General features: G+C 41.8%; 1 protein-coding gene across 1 annotated transcript in view; it reads left to right on the forward strand.

Moving 5' to 3' along the window:
• The window catches only part of ANKRD33B (ankyrin repeat domain 33B), a 39,872-nt gene extending 22,902 nt beyond the window's left edge, over window positions 1–16,970 (forward strand). The window contains exons 2-4 of the mRNA XM_061369581.1: window positions 3,090–3,219; window positions 8,044–8,184; window positions 15,084–16,970. Coding sequence (XP_061225565.1) covers window positions 3,090–3,219; window positions 8,044–8,184; window positions 15,084–15,934 — 1,122 coding nt within the window. The 3' untranslated portion in view covers window positions 15,935–16,970. The remainder of the gene's footprint in view (window positions 1–3,089; window positions 3,220–8,043; window positions 8,185–15,083) is intronic.
• Window positions 16,971–17,298: the final 328 nt, after the last annotated feature.

The following is a 17,298-nucleotide window of genomic DNA, read 5'->3' on the forward strand; positions in this document are numbered from 1 at the left end:
AATAGTATTTATCGGTATATGAGCTTAAAGACTCCAGACTAATCATGTTGTGATTGATTCATTACGTGTCTTGGCTGATCTGCTTTTCCTGACTTTCAGCAAGCAGAAGACGGACAGATAAAGCCAGAAATGGATGAAAAGAGCAAAAAAAAAAAAAGAAAGGGGGGGGGGGGGGAAGGGAAAAAAAGCAACATGAAACCACAAATTATCATGGTATCACTGAACTGGAATTTGGGAAATAATTGTCAAATCTAGGGGTTTATTGCAACTTTCCTTCTAAAACTGTAGCCTCCTGCACCTCATTTCAATATCTGACACTTTTGGAAGAGTTATGCAAAGGAAAGAAGCCCTTCATCAAGCTGTCTGTCTCACCTATCTCCATATGAAATGCATAATCAGAGAGCACTTACATCAGCTTCACAGCCCTGGACATTAAAGTGACTTGTTTTTATCTCCTCATGCAATTGCTTGTTTTGCTTCTCAACCAGACAGTGCTGGGCACGCTCTGTCAAACACCAGGTTCTCACACTCTTATCTGACCCACTTCAGATTCATACAACCGTCTTTCAGAAATGATTTTCCATGCTACTGCACCATGTAATCCTTCAGAAAGTTCCTACTCTCTGCTGCCATTCCTTATCTTTAAGCAAGCAGTGTTTGATAGCATTTTTGGAAAAAAAACTTCAGAAAATGTTGATACCAAAGTAATCTTTCTGGTTTGGAAACTCAGACTGGTGAATGAGGTTGATTGATTTTGAGACAAGTCGTGTCTCATGTTTGCTGAGATCAGAACACAAGTGTGTGTAAATATGTCAGGTCCTGTCTGACGGAGGTACCCACTAAAAGTAGGACAAAAGTCCCCAACTACTGCAATGTGAAAGACTCTTGCAAAAAAGAGCTGATGTTTGTTGTTTGCTGTTGCTGAGTTTACTGGTTTAGAGTTTGCTTTTCTTTTAAAGAGACCAAAAATTGAGATTTTTTTTTTTAAGCATCTGGTATTTTTAGAACACAAAAATATCCTGTGAAAATATCCAGTGAAAACATCCTTCAGATACTGTGTGAAGCACTTTTTTCCATTAGAGATGGTAACTGCTTTAAGTTACTATTTCAGCTTTTTGAAAATAGGACTCTCTTCAAAAATGGCATTTTTTTCAGTGACCAGTAAGATCCCCCTTCTTATTGTCAAGACTTTTAGGTCTCCAAACTACTGTATACTTGGTTTTCTGCTGTCACTTCTTTAGGAACTGCTATTTTACTGAATCACTGGGTGATGTTTTAAATCTGTAGAGTTTTTGGAGTTGTAAAGACCTATACTCTGAAAAATTAAATTATTAAAGAACTAAACAACGCTCAAGTCCCTACCAAGTGGACACTGGCACTTCTTTTTTTTCCTAAATCAAGAAAGATTACATCGTGGTAAAACTTGGATTAATCTGAACAACCCCACCAGGAGAGTACATACATTTTGGTGAATACGTATATATATGGCTTTATGCAGAATCACCTGTGCAATTTCAGTAGAACGGCTTGCAGTATTACAGGTTCTTCACAAGGAAATGGAGATGCTCTTTATAAAACAGTGGAGGGTATTGCTTCATGCTGAGGACAAGATTGAATTGAGAATAAAAGAAGTCAGAGTGATAATATTTTATTGAAAGATGTAATTGAGAAATACTCTACATGGCCTGTGAGCATCCCAAAGTGCTGAAATTGCCTCTGTATCTTAATGAAGCTGTTTGCCACCTAAGCCAAAAGGACTTATCCAGAATAACACCAGTTACAATGACAAATCAGAAGTGGCAGCTGTCATCTGATGAATGTCTGTCTTGGTAGTGTTCATGGGGAAAAGAAATAAAGAGACTCATAAAATCACAGAATCACTTAGGTTGGAAAAGACCTTTCAGATCACTAAGTCAAACTGTTAAACTACCACTGACAAGTTCACCACTAAACCATGTCCCTAAGCACCACATCTACCTGTTTAGGCAAAAGCTGCTTAAAAAACGTGATGGAGGATTTGGGGAGGGCCATTCAGATTTCATGACTGGTTTCTCCTTGCTAGTCTTTTGTGGTTATGAGCTTGCATCATGTCTGAGTGTGTTTTAGGCAGGCAGGGTTACCAGAGAGGTTGAGAGTTGTGCCTCTGGCGTTATATTTTCAATAGTCATATAGTGATGCTGAGCTCAGAAAAACTGTGTCATACATTGGCAGTGAAGAGGGAGTGCAGGGAGCACTGATTTACCCACACTGATTTGCCCTCCCCTACAACCATCAGTCCTGTGAGGATGAGCACTGGGCTGCCTGAGTAATCTTGAAGATCAGAGATAATGGTTTTAATCCTAGTGGTCAACTGAGCTGCCAGAATTAAGTACTGTAGTTCCATTTAATTAATAACAAGTGTATTTTGCTGTATTTTAGGGAAGCTGTCAGTTTGTGGTTGTGGAGTGAAACACCGTCTTGGTACCAAGCATTGTTACAAGGTTTACCTCCTAGCTTAGATTCCTCCTGGAAGTTTTACAGCTTCCAACAGTGATAAAACACATTATACAGGATCTCTAAAGCAATTTAATTATATTTATGATTATTAAAAATGGTCTGGTTCTAATGGGAAACCTGAAGTTCCAAACTGGCAGTACAAACACAACTCCTGCCTACCACTTCCCCTTCAGAGAACAAGCAGTTGTTTTTCAGAACATTAATATTCAGAGCAAGTCCGGTTCATCTTACCTGATGTGTTCATTTTATTATATAATAAAATCTGATTTATTCTCATTTCTATTTAGAGTATGTAGCCATATAAGCATAAGCTCTTTATAAACACTTACTTTCCAAGTAACATAATATAGTACCTACTCTCTTAGGTATTTCTGAGGAATACCAAATGTTGCTCGCCAAAAGACAGACATAAAAGCGGTGCTTTGGATCTGAACATTGTGCCTGGAGCTAATCACTAGTTATGCTGATACCTTCTCAGTTCTTCAGTCTGAAGAAAAAAAAAGAAATAAAATTAAAAAGGAGCCTAGTATGTTTTCTCAGTGAACTTCTATGAGTCTGATAAACCTAACTCTCTCTTTATGTTTGACTTACAGAATGGTCTTATCGTTGCCTGTTACCAAGGTTATGTGGATATTGTAATAGCCTTAGCACAATGCCCACACCTTGATGTGAACTGGCAAGACAATGAAGGGAACACGGCTCTCATTACAGCTGCACAGGCAGGTAAGGCTCTTTGTTTCACCTCTGTTACATGCAGGATCTTAGGAGAAATATGTGTTGTGGCTATTATTTTTAAGATTTTTTCAAGACACTGAAATAAATTAGTCTGTGTGAAATAATCTCGGACAAGTCCACTCCTAAGTAGGTCTGCCATGATTTTCTTTGAAATAATTAGTCTACAGTAATATTTATCCAATGAATTAAGACAGAAAAAGCCATAAATTTCTAGTAGATACCATTAACTTAAAGAAAATCTTATATGTGTACTATATTGCTTTGTTCCTTTAAGCTTATTTTCCTGCGTTTGCTCTGGCAAGCAACCAGTCAACATTTTGGTCATATAACATGCAGTTTTAGTGCTGATAGCATCTCTTTTCTCATGCTTGTGGCACCAGACTCAGCGGGTCTGTAGTAACTGCTGACTGTAGGAAAATGTTTCATCATTTAGAAATATCTTAGCTGCTAAGACATTATTCAACCACTCCATAGTTAAAAGCAAAAAACCCCTAACCCCTGTTTACATAGCTTTTACAATCTCACCAGGGTCCAGTGTTTGCCAATGCTGCTTTTATAACACGTGTTAATCCTGGTGCAGACTGGAGCGAGAGCAGTTTATCTCCAGGTTTTATTTTGTCCCACCCAGCATGGTAATATTCAGTGAATAAGTGTAATAAAGCACATGAATGTAAGAGATGGTCCCCAAAGAGTTACTAGTGTATAGTTAAGACGATTATTTTTGTTAAAACTGCAACACTGTGCTTTAACCTTTAGGTGAAGCTGTAGTTTTCCCCTACAAGTGTTAATAAAGTGCTAAAGCATGTAAATCAAGAAGAATTTAACCAAGTAGACCATCACGTTGCAGTCTAAAGATGTACCAAGGCTGCCTGGCTCTGCATCAATGGTTTCCTTTGCATTCCTCAAGCATGCTCCTCAAAGGCAACTTTGCAAGGAAATGCATATCTGGTCTTTATCATGTCTTCTCACTATTGAAGAATATGGGATGTCATGGGAGTTCATGGGACATGTTATGACCTCCCATATCCTGGTTGCCTGGAGGAAACAGATTTCCACCAAGCAGTGTCAATGGACATTAGAAGCCGTGTCTTAAGACTGGAGCAGTTTGGTTTTGATGCTAATTTAATAATATTGCCACTAGAAACTTCCAAATAGTACCAAACTTTGCTTTTTGTCACACCAAAAAGTGAAATCCACTAAAGAAGTCACTGACAGGTAGGTCTTGGCCACAGTAGTCAAGTCCCTAGCAAAGTCATGAGTATAGTAGTTTTCTAAAGAAAGTGGAGAAGTCTCAAAAACTCTAACCTACTTTTATTTATCTGCCATAATATAAACTTGGACTGTAAAAGGTTTAATACTGACTCCTTCCTGACCTTTATAACTCATGGTAATGAGCTCAGAATTAATCCAGAGAGCTGACATTGACTTGACACTCTCTGCCAGTACTTGCTATTGATCCCCAAAGCAACTGGAAGTGACTGCAGTCAGCAGAAGCTAATACAAACTCCTAACAACTTGGATGTTTTCCCCTGTCGGTGATAATCCTGAGCTACAGTGTTGACACCAGTTATTTAACTCATTATCACAACATACTGCTGTAGTGTTACTAGAGATTCCTGTGAGGTGAACATTGCAACCAGAGGAGCCACAGTGCGATAGATGCTGCTTAATTATTGCTAAATGTTAAGTAGTATTGTAAAGAACTGAAAGGAAATCTTAGTGAGCTTTCCTTTAGTGGAGGATTTGTTTGTTGTGGGGTTTTTTTATACCAGAAGTATAGGATTTCCTATGAAAAGTCTAATAGCAAATCCACATTATTTCAGTTAATGGTAAAGTGATATCAGAAGGTTTCAGAAGGTGCTGCCATTGTTGATATGACCAGGTGTGACATCAGACCCTGAAGAGAAGCTGGATGAGAAAGAGGCTGCAGTCCTGAGGGATCGTTCTTTGTGTTTCAGAGGCTGCATCTGTAACATGAGGTACAGATACTAAGGGAGATGAAAGGGATGCCTCTTTTCTTTTGCTAGAGTTTAAAATCCACACTTGCCTGAAACCTGGGCTGTTTCATGACTGCCCAGACATGATGCTCAAATCTGACCATTGCTTTCACGAGAAGTTTAATAGTGTAGAAAAATAACCACAAAGTTCTCTGCTTAGTGTGTAGAATTCAGGTTTGAGAATTGGTCTGTTTACTTGCATTCTCAGTACTCCTTACAGAGGTGAGATCCCTTCTCAAAGAGTGCTTACCTTACAAAACTGTAAATACATTGCAGCCTGCAGGAGGTGGTGCCCAGAAATGGTCGGTGATGCTGTTAAAAAAGCAGAAGCAAAATCATTACATGTCAGTACAAGGACAATGCAGAAAAAATAAAAAAGGAGATTGATGCAAACAAGAGATTGAAATAACCAGTGGAAAGAAAGGGAGGAGAGTGGTTTCAAAAAAATGGAAAAGGGAGGAAAATTGCATTATCTTGTTTTCCTCTTGGTTCTGCTGCTGCTGAAGACATAGCTACATAAGCGGCAGTGTCTGGTAACTGGCATGCACTGGTGTTTAGAGAGAGTTGTATTTATTTTCTCACAAAGTATAGATGTTTTATGTTACAGGGCCAGTTTGAGGCACTGCTGTGGAGGTAACAACACCAAATCAGGATTTATCCCAGTTTCCATTTATTAGGGGAGACGCAAGAACACAAACACCCATTCAAAGGATAAAACGTTCTGGGTATCTTCAGTTCCACCCATCCAGGAAAAAACATTCATCACCCATAGACCAACCACAGGATTTTTGCAGGTGCAGTTTCAAATTGTAGATGTTATATGACAGGGCATCTTCTTACTATACAGCTTATCCTTCTGCCTGTACTATATAGATTATTAGGTAATACTGTTGTTTATTATAGGCAGCAATTAAGTAAATTAAGCTATTACAGACCTCTGTGCTGATCTCTAAATATGGCTCACAGGGCAAGGAAGTGTAACCTTAGCATGGTTATCTGGTAGAGATAGATCTGGCTTACAAACAGCAAAAGCCTGATACAAATTCAGTATCACCAAACTGGGTGAGGCCAGGCTAATTTGTTGTAGAACTTCGTACAGCTTTCATAGCAGACTTTAAATCATCGAAGGCTCACCTGGCTTATGATTTAGATATGCGCTTCTAGTTTGCCGAGACGCAGGAGAACTGAAGCAAACCTTATGGCCTTAAATCAAAAGTGTTTGACAGGGTTTGAACAAAAACTTGGCAACTCTGAGCTCTGCTTTGAATTTGATATGTTTGAATTAGAAATTTGAAGCAAACCCCAGAGGACAGAAGCTCCTGCAGATTAAAACTGAAGTGGTTTTCAGGAATCCCTGAGACACAAAACTTCTGAGAATCACAGACCTCTTCATTTTCTTTGTTATTTCATTGCTGGTATTTTTTCTGTCGCATTTGAGGCCATCTGTAGCCCCCTGGGGAAGTTTGGCTGAGCAAGGTCTTTCAGGATTGACTCTTAGGATCATCCCAGATTTGCAAAACGTCTTTTACTGCAGCTATGCTTTTGGCAAAGGGAAGAACATCTTTAGAAATATAACAACTGCTGAAAAATCTTTCATCTTGCTATTTCTCTGTGTTTCAGTTCCTGTCTCCAGTTTCTGTGATCAAAAAGCAGTATTTCAGCTGTTCCAAAATCTACATGAAGACACACACTGAAAATCATTGAAACAGAGCATGTCCTGCAAAACAATTTGGGCACAAAGATTCTCCTGGGAGTAACCTTGCTAGGATTTGAACTTATGTCATAAAGACAGCTTCTGTATTGAGTAAGCAGGACTGGGTCACTTGATCCCACCCTGCACCTGGTTCATCTTTCCTTTGTTCAGCTGCTTGTAGTTTGCCCAATATTTATATTTCATTTGCATCAGGCTGTGCAAGGTACAGAGAAGTCCTTAATGGGTTTTCTCTGACTCTGGTATTGCTGAGCTGATCTGCGCTAGCACTACATCTGCTCAGGTTTCAGGACAGTTTCCAGTTATTGTGCAGCAAGGTAGCCAAGGCCAGGAAATTCCAGGAAATAAAGGAAAACATCTTAAATTACTTGGTAAAGATTTTCTTAACTTGCTTTCCAAAGTGAATACAGGACTGTGTTGGTACAAAGTGACTGCTGAGGAAATCTGCACCAGATGTGACACCACAGACTTAAAATTGTCCTGTATGAATTATAATCTGCATCAGTAACATTTCTATATGAATCTGAATGACATGCATCAGGGGATATTCAGCTGGACTACAGAGTGAGATGAGAGAATATTTTTACAGCTCCTTGTAATTAAATTGTGATTGTTGCAGCTGCCTGACAGACTGCATTATTTCATAAAACATCAAAGCATCATAAAATGAATGGCAAGTGAAGAGAAAACTGGTTTGAACAAGTCATAATGGCACTAGATATTATTCTTGTTCTGATAGTCCAATTATAAAGACTTGATGTTTTAATTGGTCTTCCAACCATTTAGCCAGAGATGTCTTCAACTACTCAGTACACGCTTTGACACCAGTTACTTCGGCATACAAGGCACATGAATGGCACAAGTGTTGCTTTTAGAAACAGAATTTGTTAGTAGCAAACCTGAACATCAGCCCCATTTTGTTGTTGTTGGAGAACAGACAAGTGGCTTTACACTGCCAGAAAAAATAAAAACGTGGGATTTCTGTATCTTACTAATTATCTGCATTTTTTCAGTTACCAAACCTGCAGGAGTAATTTTGGTTTAACCCCGAGACAGAACTTTAATTCTGTGACACATTGTCTCTGCTTTTTCTTTTCTTTAAAGGGCACATAACCATTACAAATTATTTGTTGAACTATTTTCCTGGGCTTGATATTGAGAAGAGGAATGTGTTTGGATTCACAGCACTGATGAAGTCTGCAATGCAGGGCCGAACTGAATGTGTGAAAGCCTTGATGTTGGCAGGTATGCAAAGTGCTTTGCTGCTTCTTCATCATCATCTAACTGTAAATACTAGACAGTCACATGCAAACACCAAGAAGAAAATTGTCTGTTGGGGTATTTACTCTGAGAGGTACAGTGCCACCTTCCCTGGAAATGTGTGCAACATAAATCAGTCAGAGAGAAGGTGGTGAAGCCACATGCTGCAGATGCAGGAGCACTCAATTTGCCTACGGTAACACATCCAGGCGTTCTCCAAGTGCTCTCAGGAGGAGATTCGTTGTCTCCAGGAGGGTTTGGGAAGTGTCATCATCGAGATTTGTAGACAAGAAGTTACTGAAGTTCATGACACAGCTGGCAAGGACACACAGGTCTGTTGCTGCCAGTTCTCTGGGTGTGACAGTACAAGACTGTGTGATGGTGGTGGGACCACAGCCAGACCTCTGTGTCTCCACCCAGCCATGGCAGGTCCTGGGGCAGGGAGTGGAGGGCTTTCGGGGCTCTGGCTCCCATCAGTAGAGTTGGGTGTAGGGTTCACATTCCATAGGGGACATTGGTGGGAAATCTGGCAACATACGGAACAACCCCTCTTTCTAACCTGTCTACAAATCTGAGTTTGGTCTCAGGTTTATGGGCAGTAGGGCACCATCAGGTCTGTATCTGCTGGATGGAGGGAGTTGAGGCACAGGAAGTGAGCAGATCCATCTCTGCCCACCTGCCTCTCTTCTCAACTGAGAACAGGAAATAGGTTTCTTGGTGTGAGCTCTTGCCTGCAGTTTAATTTCCAGCTGTATGCATTTGCAAAGTGAAGGGATCTTGGAAAGGCAAAAGGCACTGGGGCAAGAGCCTCTACAGAAGCAGTCCCAGCATACAGCACCTTTTAGACACAATGTTGTATGTTTTTATTACATTAAATAATTGGTATATACATTATTAGCTAATAATTAAATAACTAGCACATATTAGTATACATTCTTGTAATTCAGTTGCAGATATTTGACACAAGTCAAATATTATGGAAATGAATGTGAATATTGTTACTGTCTAGACTGTGAATCCTACAGGTCCATTTCATTGAAAGAGACATTGAATAAGTGGTTCATTTCAGTGATTTTGTTGTCACAGAAGTCTAACCCCCTCATAACATGAATATTTTAAGTTGCAGGCATTTATCAAGCATATTGATATTACTATCATTCATTTTCATAACATCCAGTTTCTAGGTGTTGATATGACACAGGAAAAGTTTGCATGATGTGGTAAGCAGCATGTTATTTTCTGCAAGGTTCTGTAGCCTCTTTTACTGAAATCAAGGCTTTGGAATGGGATCATTCATTTTGGAATTAATTTTTTATGACACAGAATTATAAGATGACTGTCAGAGCTAGAGTACTGCTAGACACAGATGCACTTTCTGGACTAACACATACTTCATGCAGATGCTAGTTCCAAATTTTCCAGTGCCCATTATAAACTATCACTGAAAATGAAACTTCAATCCCAAGGCCTTATGAGCTGTCAGATTGACCTTACAGTGTCATGGCTTTCTGTTATTATCACTGGAGATCTGATGGAAGCTTATTCTTTCTGCTTTCATCACTAGAAGCTATTTCACAACTTTTCCATCTCTGTAGATAACTTGTTACTCTACTTCTTGTACAAAAAGTATCGGTATCAAAGTTTGCTATGTGTTTTCTGCCTCAGGCACCAAATAGCCGCCTTCTTGTTTTCATGATTCATAAAAAAAAACAGAATATTAGGGAGAACAAAACTTTAGCCAGACAGAAAAAGGCTTTGTTAGCCTGCATATCTGTATATGTTCACCTGTAGAAAGATGTATTGGCCTGTTAGTGCATGAGAGGTAGTAAGGATACCAAAGATCATGCATTGGTTAAAGAGGTGTACCATTAATATACAGGGTTTTTAAATTGAAGTTCATATACATGTTTCGGTGAGTATTTTGCAGGTCCTCATATTTATAGCTCAAAGTAAAGGCCACACAGGAAGCGCGGTAAATTTCTTGCATCCATTTTAATATCTGATTTTAGCATTGTAAACTTTGGTGAAATGTGGGGAGGGAAGGAGCTGCTCATCCAGAATGGATTTAGAAGTGTTCAAGATTTAAGAGATACTGAGTGGCGGCTGGTAATAAAGTGCTAGTTTCATAGAATCATAGAATAGTTAGGGTTGGAAAGTACCTTAGGATCATCTAGTTCCAATCCCCCTGCCATGGGCAGGGACACCTCACACCAAACCATTTCACCCAAAGCCTAGTCCAACCTGGTCTTGAACACTGCCAGGGATGGAGCATTCACAACCTCCCTGGGCAACCTATTCCAGTGCCTTACCACCCTAAAAGGAAAGAATTTCCTCCTTATATCCAATCTAAACTTCCCCTGTGTAAGATTTAACCCCTTACCCCTTGTCCTATCACTACAGTCCCTAATGAAGAGTCCCTCCCCAGCATCCCTATAGTCCTCCTTCAGATACTGGAAGGCTGCCATGAGGTCTCCACACAGCCTTCTCTTCTCCAGGCTGAACAGCCCCAACTTTCTCAGCCGATCTTCATATGGGAGGTGCTCCAGTCCCCTGATCATTCTCGTGGCCCTCCTCTGGACTTGTTCCAACAGTTCCATGTCCTTTTTATGTTGAGGACACCAGAACTGCACACAATACTCCAGGTGAGGTCTCACAAGAGCAGAGTAGAGGGGCAGGATCACCTCCTTCAACCGGCTGGTCACACTCCTTTTGATGCAGCCCAGGATACGGTTGGTTTTCTGGGCTGCAAGCACACACTGAAGCCGGCTCATGTTCATTTTCTCATTGACCAGCACCCCCAAGTCCTTCTCCACAGGGCTGCTCTGAATCTCTTCTCTGCCCAACCTGTAGCTGTGCCTGGGATTGCTTCGACCCAGGTGTAGGACCTTGCACTTGTCATGGTTAAACTTCATGAGGTTGGCATCAGCCCACCTCACAAGCGTGTCAAGGTCCCTCTGGATGGCATTGCTTCCCTCCAGCGTATCAACCGAACCACACAGCTTGGTGTCATCGGCAAACTTGCTGAGGGCGCACTCAATCCCACTGTCCATGTCAGCGACGAAGATGTTGAACACCAATCCCTGAGGGACACCACTCGTTACCGGTCTCCAGCCGGACATTGAGCCATTGACCACAACTCTTTGTGTGCGGCCATCCAGCCAGTTCTTTATCCACCGAGTTGTCCACCTATCAAATTGATGTCTCTTCAATTTAGAGACAAGGATGTCATGTGGGACAGTGTCGAACGCTTTGCACAAGTCCAGGTAGATGGCATCAACTGCTCTACCCCTGTCCATCAGTTCTGTAGCCCCATCATAAAAGGCCAGCAAATCGGTCAGGCAGGATTTCCCCTTAGTGAAGCCATGCTGGCTGTCACCAAGCACCTTGTTGTTTTTCATGTGCCTTAGCATGCCTTCCAGGAGAATCTGCTCCAAGATTTTGCCAGGCACAGAGGTGAGACTGACTGGGCTGTAATTCCCTGGGTCATCCATTTTCCCCTTCTTGAAAATAGGGGTTATATTTCCCTTTTTCCAGTCGTCGGGAACTTCACCTGACTGCCATGATTTCTCAAATATGATGGCCAGTGGCTTAGCAACTTCATTCGTCAGCTCCTTCAGGACCCGCGGATGGATTTCATCAGGACCCATGGACTTGTGCACATTCAGATTTTTAAGATTGTCTCTAACCAGTTCCTCTCCTACAGTGGGCCCAAGGTCTTCATTCTCACAGTCCCTGCGTCTGCCTTCCAAGACTTGGGTGGTGCGGTCAGAGCCTTTGCCAGTGAAGGCCAAGGTAAAGAAGTCATTCAGAACCTCAGCCTTCTGCAAATCCTGTGTAGCTAGTCCTCCAGATGAAAGGAATTGTTATTAAAGACTTGATGACAAAAAATCAATTTCACAAGGAAACCAGCAAAATTCCATGTTAAAACATGCATGGAAATAATAGGAGGAAAACACCCATAATCAGCTGTGGGTCTACTTGCACAGAAAATGAGTTACAGCCAGGCGGCTTTTAAACCCAGTATCTGTTTAGGGACTTAGGTAAGACCTCTCTTGACAGGCCCCTACTTATGGTAGTGCAGGAGGAAAGTAACTCACCTTCATAGCCCCCTAAGAACGAACTTAACACAGTCAGATGGGCAAGAGGTAAGGGCAACGTGTGGCAGATGATTGGGGCTGGCTTGTCAAAGTGACTGCTCTTTCTGGTATTTGAGTTCCTGGAGGGTGGCCAAGGTCAATCATTACAAGATTAAAGCACTCTGAGACACTTGGACATAATGTTGTTCTTTCAAAGTGAGTCTTTGGAACATTTGAATGTGCTATTCCTGAGTGCACAGTGAGTTAGGGGGGAACTCAGTCACTCACTGGCAGTTTGTCACAGGCTGCTGCACTGCCAGGACTGCACTGATGCCAGCATTCAGCAAGCGAGCCAGCCTGAGCAGGAGCATAGAAATGCTGGTTGCAATTCATGTGTCAAGCCCTGCTGTAATCTCCAGTGTAAACTCAGTGCTGCTTTAGTAAAGTCATCAGAATGGCCGTGGATCTGGAGATTGGTCTTTAAATACCGCATATAAAACAAGTCAGTAACAGATGCCTCAGCTCTTTCACTCCCTATCTTTAAACTCTGGATGTCAGTTTTACATCAAGAGGGACATTAAACATTCTTAATCAAATAGGGTATCTATATCCCAAAGGGGCATCTGCATTCACACTAGTTGTGATGAAAATGATCTTAATGCAACTTTCGTAGGAAAATCAAGGCAACTGGCAAAATGCAGTTTTTCTAAAAGGAAACCTGTAGGCTATACTTACAGGGAAATGACAGCTCAATAAGACTGCTATCACATTTTAAAAGGGACATGACTATTCATGTCTCCTCCAGATGGGGCAATCTGCTGAATGACAAGGTTGTTCAGAAATGTCTCCTGATCTGTACAGAGAATCAATACCACAGTAGTACATCATGCCTTAGAAGTGGTTTTGTGGTATAAGGTACAAATTGAAAGATTGGAATTTCAATACTCTGTATTACTGTTTCCTGAGATACAGTTTATGAAACACCTAGGGACACATCTGCCAGGGAGCAGCAGGATTGGGCTTCTTTTCAAATGGAGGTAAGCAAAGGGTGACAGCAAGGCACACAGAGGCGCTAGCCTCATCAACAAAGGTGCTTCTTGAAGAAACAGAGAAGGGCTGGTGACAATAGCCAGGATTAGCCAGTACTGCAGTGACTGACAGGCAAGTCCATAGAGTTAAGGTAAGGCTGAAGTCAGAACAAGAAATTAAGTCTGTGAGTGAGGCTCCAAATCAGCAAGGCACATGGCCAGGCACAGGCATAGCTGTAACACTGCTCAAGCAAGGATCAGAGCTGAGTGTGTGAGCTTCAATGCAGCCCCCAAGCAAAGGTGAGAAGTCCTTAGTGGGCACTTTCCCACACAGCTCTTTTTTGCATGTCTCAAATCCAAGGTCTCACATCTGCACCATATTGGAGCTGGCAGGTCTCAAAGGTAAAGGTAAGCAGCTGACTATACCTCTTGCTTTTTTACAAGCAGAACATACTGTTCATTAAAATTTATATTTGGAGACAATTCCTTTATTTACTGTTGTTCCTGTGATAAATCCTTGCCTGTTATGTGTATGACATGGAAAGAACTTCCACCTAATCTGCCACGTTCCTGGTCAGCTGTAATGGGAAGGAGTGAAGACCCAATCAAGTATTGAGACAGGACAAGAAGCCAGCCTGAGACTGGAGAGATTAAGGGGCAGGAAATTTGGGTAGGATGGTTCAAAGCAAGCTAGTGCAGCCGGAAGATACATCCTTTTAAGTCTTTGCTCCTCCCTTCACTGATTTGTCTGTCTTCTGCAGCCAGGAACGTTATCAAACCCTGCTGCTTTTGAGATCTCGCAATCCTTTCTTCAGTCCACAGCTAATAAAGCTTTGATTTGATTAACTCTTCCTCTTCTATGCCTCCCCTCTGCTTTCCAGTGTGGGCCCCATGCTTGACTCCCTGCAGTGCCCCTTTGCTTTCTCTTTGAGTGGTCCTTTCTGAAAATTTCACTTAAATTACACTGACATCAGGTCTTTTGCTTACAATGTCTCCATCCACATGTACTCTTGCTCTGTGTCTCTAGCATCCTCTTTTTAGGTATTTTTGCAGAGACTTAGGAATCTCGCCCATTATCCACTCTTTGACATGTAAGGAAACTTTCCTTATATTTGATTACCCATGTCATCATTCTCTCAAGTTTCCCTAATTCTAGTGTCCTCTCAGACATAAGAGCACCAGAATTGTACACCTGGTGTTTTCTCTATCCACACCCCCCACCCACCCACCCCACGTGCCTTTTTTCTCTTTTTTTCTCTCACTTTTTAACGCTTTTCTAGGAATTCCTTTGTTTTATTTGTTATTTTTTCCCCTAGTAAGCACTGAGTAGATATTTTCATGTATCTTGTCATCATTAGCCCAAAATCTCTCTTCCAAGTAGCATCAACCAGTGCAAAGACCATTATTTATGGGAAGGATTTCTGTGTACAGAATTGTTTCTTTCTGTATTCATCAGTCTTCATGCAAGCTCAAGCGAATAGATTTTAAAATGGCAGGCAACATTCAATGCAGTTTCAATTCTTTATGTCATTCTTTGAATTAAGAGCATTTCATATATATAGCCTCAATTTCTTCTCTTATTTTTATTTTTCTAGCAGATCAGGAGTTCAGAAAGTTAGGAACCTGATATCTCCTTATGGCATGTCCATTTGACACAAATATTATTGAGTTTCGTATGTGACATTTTCTTGTACGGATCTCCCTGATTCCACTCTGATCATAGCAACAGAAGTGCTGGCAGTTTCATTAATTAACACTAATTGGTTTTCTTTTCTTTGAGGGGCAAATGTTCATGCGACTGACCCAAGCCGTGGACTGACTTCATGGGAATGGGCTTGTTACACAGGAAGATCAGAATCTGCCTTCATCATGCAAAAGCTGATGGACAGGCCATGCCCGGAGCAGCTTTGTGATCAATATAAACCAGAATGGCCAAAGATGAAGGAACTTCTTGCCAAGGCTGCAGAGCCAAAAAGCTGTTTGCAGAGGTTTTCTGAGTGCATGAGGGCAGCTATCTCATTCCGGTCTTTCTACGGCCCAGAAGCAGACGGGGTCCTCGACCATATGGTGAAGGTGACAACAAGCTTGCGCAGTCCTTTCATTGCCCTGTCCTGCCGGACTGTGTGCCCAGGCAGCCCGCCTTCTGTGGGGAAGCGCAGACTGGCTGTGCAAGAAATCCTTAGGCAGCAGAGAGCCGAGGAGATCCGATCTCAGGACAAAGATCACATTAGCAGCTACGAGAAGCTATTTCAGAACTCCAAAGTCACGCTGATCCCCAAGAAGAAGGACCGGCGAGCCAGCCTGCAGCCCATCAGCCTTGCAGTATCCCAGGTGAACACCATAGCCACTAGGAAAGCAAGCCTCTTGCCGCTCCACCTGCTCAGACGCAGCAGCGTCAGGCCAGGATTTGTAATCCCCAAAGTCCGAGTCAGCAAGGCTCCTCCACCCACCTTCCAGCCAGAAAAGGCGAGAAGGAGGAGCAGTGCAAAGGATGACCCCTATCTGCAGATTCCCAAGTGGAGGTACAAGGAGCTAAAAGAGGAGCGGAAGAAGGCAGAGGAACAGGAAAAGAAAAAAGCAGCAGAGGCTCAAAAGCTGAAGCAGGTGTCTCCTGCCAGATGCAGAACCTGATTTAAAGGCAGCTGCTTACAAGATTTTTGAGCCATTAGTCTTGTTATCTGAGCAAGATAACAGACTGAATGCCTTTGTGCGTGCCCACTGCTCATGGAGATGGAATAATGAATAATGGCCTTTCAGGTGCAGAAACAGGGCAAGGGCTATGCTGTGGCACGTCTGATGGTGGAGCAGGAAGGTATTTTGAGGTGGAAGACTTACTAAGTTTGCCTGTCTGCTGTTGATAGGAAGTTTTAAGTGGTGCAGTCCTTTTGCAGCTTCCTTTTTTTTTTCCAGTTCCAGGTGAATGACTGAGAAATGGCTTGAAAAACAACATGTGTGAAAGGATCGTGTTTTGTGTTTGTTCATTTTGTAATGGGCAAAATTAAGGAGTGGTGTTTTTGACACTAGGCATTCCTCCCTCTCCTTCCTTAGGTAGATGTATTTCAAGGTTTTATAGTAATAATAAAAAGTTTAAAATATACCACAGTGTTGGTGGGCAGTGAAAATCCAGGTCTGGAATCATTCTGGATATACTAAGCACTTTACTTTAATCCCAGTAATCAAAGTTTAAGACAGGATAGGTATTAAACTTTACAGCTGTATACAGTCTGTATGGATGCAGTTCTCAACGCTATTTTTTGTTCAGCTGAACATAAAAAGGGCCACATATGAAATATTTCTGTAGCTGAGGTATTCACATCCTCTGCAGGTATAAATAAGGGGCAAGACTGATTTTTTTTGAGCAACAGAGAAGCTGAGCTAATGCCCCCATCACCTGAGATTTGCCACCCCCATTAATTTTCCTTTTATCTGCCGTTTGTTGTCTCCTCTTTAGTCTCAGGGAATTTTTTGTCATTGTGTTTAACTGTGAAACAAAGGGAGATGGGGAGACACAGGTGGGGATTTTTAGGTTGGTATTAAAGTTCCTGGTAAAAAAAACAGCCATATTTATTGTGAACCCTTCCTGATTACAGCCAGGACAGGAAAACTATGCAGCTTCTAGCAGTTCAAGCAATTTTCCCAGGTATAAATTCTACCCACATGCTACAAACATGCAGTCAGAAATGCAGCAGCTTGGCCACTAAATGTTTGGAAACTATGGTCGGATAGATGTTGTTGTGAGCTTTGGTAGCATGCTTCTGGGTGACTGAGGAGGGCAATACCTCACCCGTCTCTCAACAAAGGGAGAAAACTCTCTAGTATATGAGTGCAACACAGGTTGCTGCATGTTCTTCTGGTCCACATTAAGGCTCCATTTGCCTTTACCAGCAGTCAGTCGGAATGGCATGGCAAACCCCGGCAAATTCTGCTAAGGAAGGGCTGCAAACCTGCTGCTTGCTGAAAAAAGACCGTGTTTGTGAAAGCAGAGGTCACCTGCA

The sequence above is a fragment of the Neopsephotus bourkii genome, unplaced genomic scaffold (genome assembly GCF_033783945.1).
Source record: "Neopsephotus bourkii isolate Nb327-2 ecotype Australia unplaced genomic scaffold, CSIRO-AGI_Nbou_v1 NB_1508, whole genome shotgun sequence".
Taxonomy (NCBI): Eukaryota; Metazoa; Chordata; class Aves; order Psittaciformes; family Psittacidae; genus Neopsephotus; species Neopsephotus bourkii.